The sequence below is a fragment of the Brachycentrus maculatus genome, unplaced genomic scaffold (assembly GCF_059751285.1).
Source record: "Brachycentrus maculatus isolate JH-2025_06_01 unplaced genomic scaffold, ASM5975128v1 h1tg000750l, whole genome shotgun sequence".
In the NCBI taxonomy this organism is placed as follows: Eukaryota; Metazoa; Arthropoda; class Insecta; order Trichoptera; family Brachycentridae; genus Brachycentrus; species Brachycentrus maculatus.
In genome coordinates this window covers 96,964-109,572 of record NW_028281480.1, presented here as the reverse complement: position 1 = coordinate 109,572, position 12,609 = coordinate 96,964, and the positions used below count along the sequence as shown (strand labels likewise).

The 12,609-nt window shown below is 37.5% G+C and overlaps 1 protein-coding gene across 1 annotated transcript; it reads right to left on the bottom strand.

Moving 5' to 3' along the window:
• Nucleotides 1-845: 845 nt before the first annotated feature.
• LOC148300317 (salivary endonuclease-like) lies at nucleotides 846-8,422 on the bottom strand. The gene is made up of 7 exons (XM_088274943.1): nucleotides 8,064-8,422; nucleotides 6,612-6,796; nucleotides 5,730-6,021; nucleotides 4,826-5,079; nucleotides 3,503-3,658; nucleotides 2,248-2,526; nucleotides 846-999 (listed from the first exon to the last, which is right to left on the bottom strand). The coding sequence occupies exons 1-6, from the start codon at nucleotides 8,305-8,307 to the stop codon at nucleotides 2,278-2,280; spliced, it is 1,380 nt and encodes a 459-aa protein (XP_088131069.1). The 5' UTR covers nucleotides 8,308-8,422; the 3' UTR covers nucleotides 846-999; nucleotides 2,248-2,277.
• Between the last annotated feature and the right edge of the window lie 4,187 nt (nucleotides 8,423-12,609).

The window sequence follows — 12,609 nt, the reverse complement described above, 5'->3', positions numbered from 1 at the left end:
TATTATTTTTTGAGATCTCATCAAAGATGAAGAAGAATATGGAAGTCTGGGCATTTACGGGGATGACGACCGCCATAGACTGGTTTAGGAAAACGCCCAGACTTCCATAGTCTTCTTCATCTTTGATGAGATGTCAAAAAATAATATGAGCTAGTAAGATATCAAATAGTCAATGATCACGTTTTTGTAAAAACATGCACAAGGTCACTTTCTCCTGTATGACTATGTTATATATAATATTCCCAGAGCAATTTCTATTTCTCATTTTGACACATCGCTCACTCCTTTCATGAACGTCATAAATCAAAAAACTTGATTTTTCAGGAGAGCGTTTTTAATGTTTAAAAATATAACACAATGTATTAAAAATAAATATCAAGACACTTATTGAACTTTTTACTGTGCAACAGATCTTTTTAGGTAAAACCTGAAGGTTTTTTCTCCATTTGAAAAATATTTAGTATATTTCAAAAAATAATTAAACAATACATTTTCTTCAAAATGCAATAACAACACTTTCTGCCCTGTAGCGGGTAAATATTAAGTTAAAAATATGCATCTTTTGCTGGGATATAGTACATTTTTTGGGCATACCGAAAACTTGCATAACTGAAAATTGACGATTTTTTATTTATGACGTTCTTGAAAGGAGTGAGCGACATGGGATTAAGGTGAACAACACAACGAAGGTTTGATAGTCCCTAGAATTAACAGTAAATATAGGAGTCCAGCACTGCAATATATCGTTACAAACATTTTTAATTTGTCACCGACGGAGGTTAGAGGTCAAAACAAAATATGGAACAAAGGCAAAATAAAGGAATGGGGAAATGATCAAGAGTTCATTTTATGAAAATTGTAAAATGTTTATATTCTTAATTTTTTTTCTTTTTTTGTGTGTATATTAGGTTAAAATCGTTGAAAACAATAAAAAATTTATGTAAAAAGAACTGCACCGACAAGACACACAAGGTGGCTTGGTCTCTTTATGTTGGGTCTCTGCAAAAGAAAAAAAAACTACTAAATATGTGTAAATTGCGATTTAAATAAATGTATACAAACAAAAAACAACATTTTGAGTGTGTCCAAATACTTAGCAAGTATTTGGACACACTCAAAATGTTGTAAATAAATTATCTGGTCAAATTATAAGCTTAATAATAAAAATGAAAATGGTATTTTCTGGCGTTTCTCATGTGTGTGATTATAATCCAGGATTCGGACCTCACATACTAATAAAAGAGTTTCTGCTTGGTAAAAAAGCTTGTTTACATCTCACCAATAGATGTCTCTAGTGAAGTTCTAGTGATTCAAGAACAAGGTTTCTAAATTGGTTCATATATATATAGAACTTCCAAGAATTTGAGTAGTGTGGTTGTCAATAATGGGTAGAATTGGTGAATGTTACACGTGTGTAAAGTGATCACTTAAACCAGCCTATGACGGTCGTCAGGCCCGTAAATGCCCAGACTTCCATATTCTTCTTCATCTTTGATGAGATGTCAAAAAATAATAACAAAAAACAAAACTAAACTGGAACACAAATAATAAAGTTACAGAAAAAAAATATTTTAAATAACCAAAACTAATACTAATACATGGCAAAATATAAAAACAATAAACAGGTATAATAAAAAGGCAAAAGAAGCATATTTTAAAAGAAATAAATGAGAAAATATAAAAAACATAAAGTAAAAACATTATTTTATTTATTGTTTCGGCATTAACTTTGTGGTAAGACATCGCTCACTCTTTTCAAGAACGTCGTACATGAATCAAAATGCGTGATTTTTCAGGAGAACGTTTTTAAAGTTTAAAAATATAACCACAATGTATTAAAAATAAATCAAGCCACTTATTGAACTTTTTACTGTGCAACAGGCCTTCTAAGGTAAAACCTGAAGGTTTTTTTTTCCATTAGAAAAGTATTTAGTGTATTTAAAAAAATAATTAAACAACCTTTTCTTCAAAATGCAAAAACAACATTTTCTGCCCTTTAGCGGGTAAATATTAAGTTAAAAATATGCCTCTTTTACTGGGATATAGTATCTTTTCTGGGCATTCCGAAAACATGCACAACTGAAAATTGACGATTTTTGATTTATGACGTTCTTGAAAGGAGTGAGCGACATGTTATAATGATTAAAGAAAACACTTGTTTTATTCAATCATTAAAAGTAAAAACAAAATAAGAAAATATGACTAAGCACTACATATATACATGGCAAAACATGGCCATATTAATACCTTCCGGGATCGAAAAGGTTCACGGGTGATTTACGTAAACAGCGAGTTGCTCGTGAAGCTGGGCAGCTGCGTGACGGTCCTCCGGAAGTCGCTGACGTCGCAGCAGAGGACGTACCCCATGCCGATGTTGTCCGTGCGCCAGCTCAGCCAGCTGAAGGCGGAGTTGCCGGCGCAGCGGTCCGTGCAGAAGGCCAGCGCCTTGGCCTCTGCCAGGCTCACGTGGGGGTTGTTCAGCCCGAGGAAGGCGGTGGCCTTGTTGGTGGACGGTTCGTGGACGACCTGGTCACAAAATCAAATTACTCTCTCCACTGATGTGTAAAGGCAACTCGTAACTCAAGTTGCAGCTGTTTGGCGTAACAAAGCTATATATATAAATAAATATATATATATATATATATATATATATATATATATATATATATATATATATATATATATATATATATATATATATATATATATATATATATATATATATATATATATATATATATATATATATATATATATATATATATATATATATATATATATATATATATATATATATATATATATATATATAAATTTATATATATATATTTACATATATATTGTCTGCCTGTATATCTCATCTTTGATGAGATGCTAAAAATAATATGAAAATAACTCCTGTAATTGGAGATAATCCAGATTTTGTGAACAAGTATTTGGACACACTTAAAATGTTGTAAATAAATTATCTGGTCAAATTATAAGCTTAAATAATAAAAATGAAAATGGTATTTTCTGGCGTTTCTCATGTGTGTGATTATAATCCAGGATTCGGACCTCACATACTAATATAAGAATTTCTGCTTAGTAAAAAGCTTCTTTACATCTCACTAATAGATGTCTCTAGTGAAGTTCTAGTGATTCATGAACAAAATTTCTAAATTGGTTTGTATATATAGAACTTCTAAGAATTTGAGTAGCGTGGTTGTCAAAAATGGGTAGAATTGGTGAATGTTACACGTGTGTAAAGTGATCACTTAAACCAGCCTATGACGGTCGTCAACCCCGTAAATGCCCAGACTTCCATGTTCATTTTGTGAACAATATATATATATATATAAATATGTATATATATATATATATATATATATATATATATATATATATATATATATATATATATATATATATATATATATATATATATATATACTGCTCTAACCATTCTCTCCACATGGCCACACCATCTCATAGACCCAACTATACCAAGAATAGTAGTTACCTTGTAGAACCAGAGTGGAACTGGGATTTTGTTGTTAGAAGGGCTCAAGTAAATGTTTCTCATGGCCCCACCACTGTTTCGGAGCTGCATGACACCCCAAGTCCCTGTGTACACCTTCGTCCTTGCTCCGAGAGCGCCGATCCTGGTTCGGAGGTTCTGTAAGCAAATTCATGCAGTCAGATACAAAATATCTTCATATAAAATAAAGAGTAACAGACATTAATAGGAAGGTAGAGGAAAGCCAATAGAGATGGTATGGGCATATAGGAGCATGTCGTACACCAGGCAATAGCAATGGATCTTCCTCAAAAGATATCTAGACCAAAAATTTCATGGATGCTACAAAGAGAGAACATGGCTTGAATGCATGGCCTAGGTGACATTGTATATGACAGAAGGACCTACAGCCTGACGACGGGGAGAGCTGATCCCAGCAGTATACAAAGACGACAAGTTGGGATGGAGCCAAGAAGAAGAAAAGGCTACCAGACACACTGTTACACACAGCCAAGCCTTCAACCGCTTCTATTACCAACCGCAGATCCTTTCTTCACTCATTTGATCCACATGTCCAAACCATCCCAAGCCGCCTTCCTTAGTTTGCTGGATAGTGCTCATCTCAGCCTTGCACCCTTTCCTTATATCACCATTTGGAACATCTACCATACATGGTCTTGCCGCACTGCGAGATGGCATCCCGACTGCATCCAGTCTACTCTCATCCTTCCCAAACCATCCCAACCCGCCTTCCTTAGTTGTCTGGATAGTGCTCATCTCAGCCTTGCACCCTTTCCTTATATCACCATTTGGAACATCTACCATACATGGTCTTGCCGCACTGCGAGATGGCATCCCGACTGCATCCAGTCTACTCTCATCCTTCCCAAACCATCCCAAGCCGCCTTCCTTAGTTTGCTGGATAGTGCTCATCTCAGCCTTGCACCCTTTCCTTATATCACCATTGGAACATCTACCATACATGGTCTTGCCGCACTGAGAGATGACATCCCGGCTGCATCCAGTCTACTCTCATCCTTCCCAAACCATCCCAACCCGCCTTCCTTAGTTTGCTGGATAGTGCTCATCTCAGCCTTGCACCCTTTCATTACATCACCATTGGAACATCTACCATACATGGTCTTGCCGCACTGAGAGATGGCATCCCGACTGCATCCAGTCTACTCTCATCCTTCCCAAACCATCCCAACCCGCCTTCCTTAGTTTGCTGGATAGTGCTCATCTCAGCCTTGCACCCTTTCATTACATCACCATTGGAACATCTACCATACATGGTCAGGATGAAGAAAGCAGTTATGCTAATACCTGTTCCAGGGTGTTCCAGTTGCCTCCATTGAACGGCTGCCACTGTGGGGCGCAGTTGATGAACGTGAAGGTGGCTCTCTGCGCTGGCGAGAAGACGTAGTCGCTCTTGGCCGCCAGATGGCCCCTGGCCAGGAAGTAGGTTGTGTTCACATACTGGTTGGACATGCCAGACCCTAGTATGGTGTCCATAGCTGCTTTCTGCGAGTTCTGCGTGTACAGGTTGTCCACGCTGAGTCCGGGATAGAAGGCACCCTCTGAAATAAAGAGTTCCTGTATCAGCGACTCACCCCTTCTGACTTCTACACTCCTGACCCTGGCATACAGTCCTAGCTTCTAGCCATACATGCTATGTAGACTCTCGGGCCTACTCTCCCATATGTACTGCTCTAACTATACCCCCCACATGGCTACACCATCTCATAGACCCTTGATCTTCCCAACTATACCTGCCTCAGCTGCACACCCCTTCTGACTTCTGCACTCCTGACCCTGGCATACAGTCCTAGCTTCTAGCCATACATGCTATGTAGACTCTCGGGCCTACTCTCCCATATATACTGCTCTAACTATACCCCCCACATGGCTACACCATCTCATAGACCCTTGATCTTCCCAACTATACCTGCCTCAGCTGCACGCCCCTTCTGACTTCTGCACTCCTGACCCTGGCATACAGTCCTAGCTTCTAGCCATACATGCTATGTAGACTCTCGGGTCTACTCTACCATATATACTGCTCCAACCATTCTCTCCACATGGCCATACCATCATAGAGACCTTTGATCTTCCTAGCTACATATGTCGCAGCTGCATGTTCCCTATGATTTCTCCATTCCTAACCCTGGCACACAGTACTATCTTCCAGACATACATGCTTTACACATATAAATATAAAATACATTACGTGAGAATGATGGACGAGCCACATTCGACATGGATACAGAGTTCTCCAGAGTCTGGTCATAGACGACATAGAACACTTCTGCCTTGGTTTCATGAAAACAGCTGTTGAGGATGGAATGGGTTCTTCCACCGGCTGTCAGTCCAACGCTGATGAGGGTTCCTCCATCCACGCATGTTCCAACGCGAGATTCCGCATACGTAGAATGCGAAGCGCACCCAATGGAGTTGAAGGCAGCTGTACTGGGCAGCCAGCCTGCACTGGTGAATGAGGTGCCTCCACTGCACTTGACAGCCTACAAGAGAATGAAATGTTTATTCAATATCTCATATCTAACATACACTGTCGCACCATTCAGGGAGTAGTCTGACCTCCCTGTGCTCCCTTACACTCTGCACTGCAGGTACATCTACCGTACACTGTTCTACCATTCAGGGAGTAGCCTGACCTCCATTCAGCGGGCAGTGCTCCCTTACACTCTGCACCCATTCCGACTGCAGGTACATCTACCGTACACTGTTCTACCATTCAGGGAGTAGTCTGACCTCCATTCTGCGGGCAGTGCTCCTTTACACTCTGCACCCATTCCGACTGCGGGTACATCTACCGTACACTGTTCTACCATTCAGGGAGTAGTCTGACCTCCATTCTGCGGGCAGTGCTCCCTTACACTCTGCACCCATTCCGACTGCAGGTACATCTACCGTACACTGTTCTACCATTCAGGGAGTAGTCTGACCTCCATTCTGCGGGCAGTGCTCCCTTACGCTCTGCACGCAGGTACATCTACCGTACACTGTTCTACCATTCAGGGAGTAGTCTGACCTCCATTCAGCGGGCAGTGCTCCCTTACAGTCTGCACTTATTTCAAAATCCTTTACTTACGGCTTCAACGGGTCTTGATGTAGTTGAGGAGTGACTCAGCCCGTTTCCAGGGCATGCCATGGTTATAGTCTGCCCGTCAGTGAATGCGATGGATCCCGTGTTCCCAGTCGGCATGAGCAAAGTGGTTCCTGACGCGTAGATCGGCTGCGGCTCAGTCAGACTGGATACAGTCACCGAGCAAGGAGCTGGAAATATATGTTCATGAACAATCTAAGTAGGTACAAAGTATGCAGTGGTACAAAAGCTGTAGATAAAGTGATTTGTCACAGTCAACTTGTACCATGAGAATATATATATATATATATATATATCGCTCACATTTTTCAAGAACGTCATAAATCAAAAATTGTCAATTTTCAGTCAGAAATATTTTCCAAATGGTGAAAAAACCTTCAGGTTTTACCTAAAAAGATCTGTTGCACAGTAAAAAGTTCAATAAGTGGCTTGATATTTATTTTATTTTTAAACTTTAAAAACGCTGAAAAATCAAGTATTTTGATTTATGACGTTCTTGAAAGGAGTAAGCGATATATATGATCAGCCATCCGCTTTAGGTACCAGTCAAGGGTAATATTGAATAAATATAAGAATTAAATAATCACTTAAATTCATTTGACGCCCCCCCTGGGAATTGAACCCGGGACCTCCAGAACTGTGGTCGAGCGTGCTGACCATTACACTACGAGGCAGACACCTTCAGGAAACTACTTATTACATATCTATTTCTTATCATTTACAGGAGAAGGTGACCAAGTACATTTATTTACAAAAACGTGATCATTGACTATTTGATACCTTACTAGCTTAATATTGCCCTGAAAAACATCCCAAAGGATTTTAAACTTGTAAGTATAATATATTGCACTTACAAGTTTAAAATCCTCTGCACTGATGTTTATTTTGTTGCCAAACAAAAGTGACTTAAATGGTCCTCCTGAACATTTTACGCTTTGTTAGTAGGTCACTTTCTCCTGTACGACTATATATTTATATATATATATATATATATATATATATATATATATATATATATATATATATATATATATATATATATATATATATATATATATATATATATATATATATATATATATATGTGTGTGTGTGTGTGTGTGTGTGTGTGTATTTCAAGTGACGCAATTTAAAAGATAAATTGGTATTAGAGGCTTTGGCCTCTTCATTCTGTTTTGATTTGAAAAATAGATAAAATGTCCGTGTAATAATTAATGGATTTGAGTAGATAAGATAAATTATTTATGTAATGTGATATTACATCAATATTATGCATATTATATTCAAGTTTTGTACTGACATTTCTTGGTGGAACTGCCTTTAGAATAAAATAACAATAATGTACCCTAGAACGGGGCTAGAACTTTGATGCGTTACTTGAGCCCAGTTGAATATAAAATTAAAAAATAAAAAAAGACGGAGAAAAAGTATACTCACCCTTCTCATCGATGTCTCCAGCCAAATTCGGCCTCTCTTCATTCTGTCTGAAGAGCCAAAAGTCCAAGTAGTCTTCGAACTCGTCCTCGGACAGCCTCCACACCAGGTCCTCAGGAGTCGGCAGGCTCGGGAAGGCCACTCCGGCCAAATTCAAGTCCTTGACGATCTCCGGTACATCGTAGGCTCTCGCCGCTACCAGAAACGCGAGCAGGACGAAGCAATTCCTCTTCCACATTCTGGTCATCGTCTTCCGAGTTCTTCAAACTTTGCAGACAGGTCAAGGGATGGATGCCCTATGTTTTTCAACTCCTAAATTTATATGTTCAACTATTTCGCTTAAAGTTTTATGCTTCGACTGCACTGATCGGTATTTTATCTTCGTATTATATACTTCAAAAAAGATTGTCTAATCGAGATATTGATAACGCAATCAATTAATATATTTTTCATGATTCCATATGCGATTTTTTTAAATGTTAATATAAATATCACCTTTTTGACATGCCAGCTAATCATGCGCCTAACACACTGTTATCACAGACGTCTTTGTTTTTGTAATATTTTATTCATTCGAACCCACGGATAGATCATTTGGACTATAGATGAAAAACACATCGCTCACTCCTTTCAAGAACGTCATAAATCAAAAAACTCGATTTTTAGTAGAACGTTTTTAAAGTTTTTAAATATAATACAATGTATTGAAAATAAATATCAAGCCACTTATTGAACCTTTTACTGTGCAACAGATCTTTTTAGGTAAAACCTGAAGGTTTTTTCTCCATTTGAAAAATATTAAGTATATTTAAAAAAATAATTAAACAATGCCTTTTCTTCAAAATGCAAAAACAACACTTTCTGCCCTGTAGCGGATAAATATTAAGTTAAAAATATGCCGCTTTCGCTGGAATATAGTACATTTTCTAGGCATTCCGAAAACATGCACAACTGAAAATTGACGACATTTGATATATAACATTGTTGAAAGGAGTGAGCATGGTATAAATTTTTCCGGGATTTTCCGGTGTTAGTTTTATTGAAATCCATATTAAGTGAAATGATTTGATGATAAAAGCTTATCAAATGACTGATTGATCTTGACAATGATTGATCCGTTATTTGTACGAATTGGTTATTTTTTTTGATTTGGGAGTTACATTTATTATTTGCCTTGCTTATTTTGTCCGCCCCCGTAGTGGTCAGCACGCTCGGCTACCGTACTGGAGGTCCCGGGTTCAATCCCCAGGGGGGGTCAAATAAATATAAGTGATTTTTTCACTCTAATATATATATATATATATTCAATATTACCTTGGACTGGTACCGGAAGCGGAGGGCTGATCACCTTTCCTTCATGTGTTAACAATCAAGATAACACTGCGTTTATATGATGCAGTGCCCTATGCACCATCGGGTGTAGATGAGGGTTTGAATGAATTATGACTAACTAAACTAACTAACCATCACGCCGCTTTCCGCAGGGGTAGGCAGAGAGAATAGAATAGAACGCCACTCCACTCTGTCCTTGCAAACATTCTCCGCCTCTTCCACGTTCATGCATTTCCTCAACATACCCGCTGATTGTTTCGACTCCTAACCTGACCGCTCTCAAGTATTTGGCATACCTGAACATGCCAAGTTTTTCTCGGTAATCCTCTGCTCCTTTTTCTAATTAAATTCGCCTCATAAATTTGTTTTACCGTTCTTTCCTCACTCATTCGTTCCACATGTCCAAACCATCTCAACACACCTTTCTTAATTTTATCGATAATGCTTGTCTCAGCCTTGCATTCCTTCCTTATTTCACTATTCGAACATCTATCATACATCGCTTGCTTATAATGTACAAGGTTTATAGATCATTAAGCGGATTTTTGTTTCTTCTAGCTAATTCAATATGTTTTAATTTGAATCTGTGTTGGGAACAGGAGGGATAATCTAGTGTGGACCAGTCGGGAACTTGTTAGCATTTGCTCATTGCTGGGAGGAAACCACGTTGCACTCCTCAGGAGAAGCCGCTCACAGAGACTGCTGACTGTCCTCAACAGGCCTCCCGTTCCACTAGAAGAGGGTTCAGCATTTTGTGTCCTAGCTTGGTTTATGCTACCAATGTCCTTCGCTAGTTTTATCATGTATAATACCATCTCTCATGACAATTCCTTATAAACTAGCACGGATCCGATCCACAGGGCCTGCAAGGCGCTTTAAGCTGTTGTCCTAACTTGGTATTGGAATTGGGAAAGGGGTGAGGGAGAGAGGGAGAGCCGAGAGAGGGAGAGAAGAATGTAAAAAAAAGAAAATGAATTTTTCTCTGTAATATTTATTCAATATTACCCTGGACTGGCATCTGAAGCGGAGGGCTGATCACCTTTCCTTCGTGTGTTAACGATCAAGATCACACTGCGTTTTTATGATGCAGTTCCCAGTGCGCCATTGGGGTGTGGGTAAGGGTTTGAATGATAAAAAAGGAGTAAATGTTTGTATGCATCGCTCACTCCTTTCAAGAACGTCATAAATCAAAAACCGTTCATTTGCAGTTGAGCATGTTTTCAGAATGCATAGAAAATATACTATATCCCAGTAAAAGAGGCATATTTTTTAACTAAATATTTACCCGCTACAGGGCAGAAAATGTTATTTTTGCATTTTGAAGAAAAGGTATTGTTTAAATATTTTTTTAAATATACTAAATATTTTTTAAATGCAGAAAAAACCTTCAGGTTTTACCTAAAAAAATCTGTTGCACAGTAAAAGGTTCAATTAGTGGCTTGATATTTATTTTTAATACATTGTATTATATTTTTAAACTTTAAAAACGTTCTCCTGAAAAATCAAGTTTTTTGATTTATGACGTTCTTGAAAGGAATGAGCAAAATTTCCATTTTCATATTATTTTTTGACATCTCATCAAAGATGAAGAAGAATACGGAAGTCTGGGCATTTACAGGGGCTGACGACCGTCATAGGTTGCTTTATGTGATCACTTTACACACGTGTAACATTCACCAATTCCACCCATTATTGACAACCACACTACTCAAATTCTTGGAAGTTCTTTATATATGAACCAATTTTGAAACATGATTCTTGAATCACTAGAACTTCACTAGAGACATCTATTGGTGAGATGAAAAGCAGCTTTTTACTGAGCAGAAACTCTTTTATTAGTATGTGAGGTCCGAATCCTGGATTTCACCAATTCCACCCATTATTGACAACCACACTACTCAAATGCTTGGAAGTTCTTTAAATATAAACCAATTTTGAAACCTTGTTCTTGAATCACTAGAACTTCACTAGAGACATCTATTGGTGAGATGAAAAGAAGCTTTTTACTAAGCAGAAATTCTTATATTAGTATGTGAGGTCCGAATCCTGGATTATAATCACACACATGAGAAAATAACTCCTGTAATTGGAGATAATCCAGATTTTGTGAACAAGTATTTGGACACACTCAAAATGTTGTAAATGTTGTATTTATTTTGATGTAAATAAAACAGGACTAAATGTTTGTATATATATTTATTTTGATGTAAATAAAACAGGACTAAATGTTTGTATATATATTTATTTTGATGTAAATAAAACAGGACTAAATGTTTGTATATATATTTATTTTGATGTAAATAAAACAGGACTAAATGTTTGTATATATATTTATTTTGATGTAAATAAAACAGGACTAAATGTTTGTATATATATTTATTTTGATGTAAATAAAACAGGACTAAATGTTTGTATATATATTTATTTTCATATAAATAAAACAGGATTTTCTATAAATATAGTCAGATATTTAAATTTTATCAGTGAAACTACTTTTCAATCATTATTCCTTATTTCTTATATATAAACTTACACTAGTATAATATAATTATATTTCAAAGGCTAGTCATGATACTACGATACGTCAATTTACTTTGCCGAAAATCATACTTCAACGTGGGCTATTCAAAATGTGCACTGGGTTTGGGCTGTGTAAGGTTGGGTACCTGTCTGTCTGGCAATGCCTAATATTTATACGGTGAATGAGTTATGTACCTGTTTGTCTGTCAATGCCTAATATTTATACGGTGAATGAGTTAAGGGCACTCAATTAGACATAGCACCTTTCTTAGCAACATCTTCGAAGGAAGAATCTTGGGAAAACGAACAAGAGGCCGCCCAAGAACTTCATACTTCCAGGATTTGAAGCGGCTCATGGACGTCTCCTCCTATTCGCAGCTCAAGAGGATGGCGACTGACAGAGACAAGTGGCTGACACAACAAGGCCCTGCCTTTAGAAGATGATGATGATGAATGAGTTATGTACCTGTTTGTCTGTCAATGCCTAATATTTATATGGCAAATGAGTTAGGTACCTTTCTGTCAATAGCTAGTATTTATATAGTGAATGAGTTAGGTACCTCTTTATTTGCCAACGCCTGATATTTATAAGAGTTAGGTACCTGTTTGTCTGTCAATGGAATTTATTTATTGAGTGAATGAGTTAGGTACCTTTCTATCAATGGCTTATATTTATGCGGCGAATGAGTTAGGTACC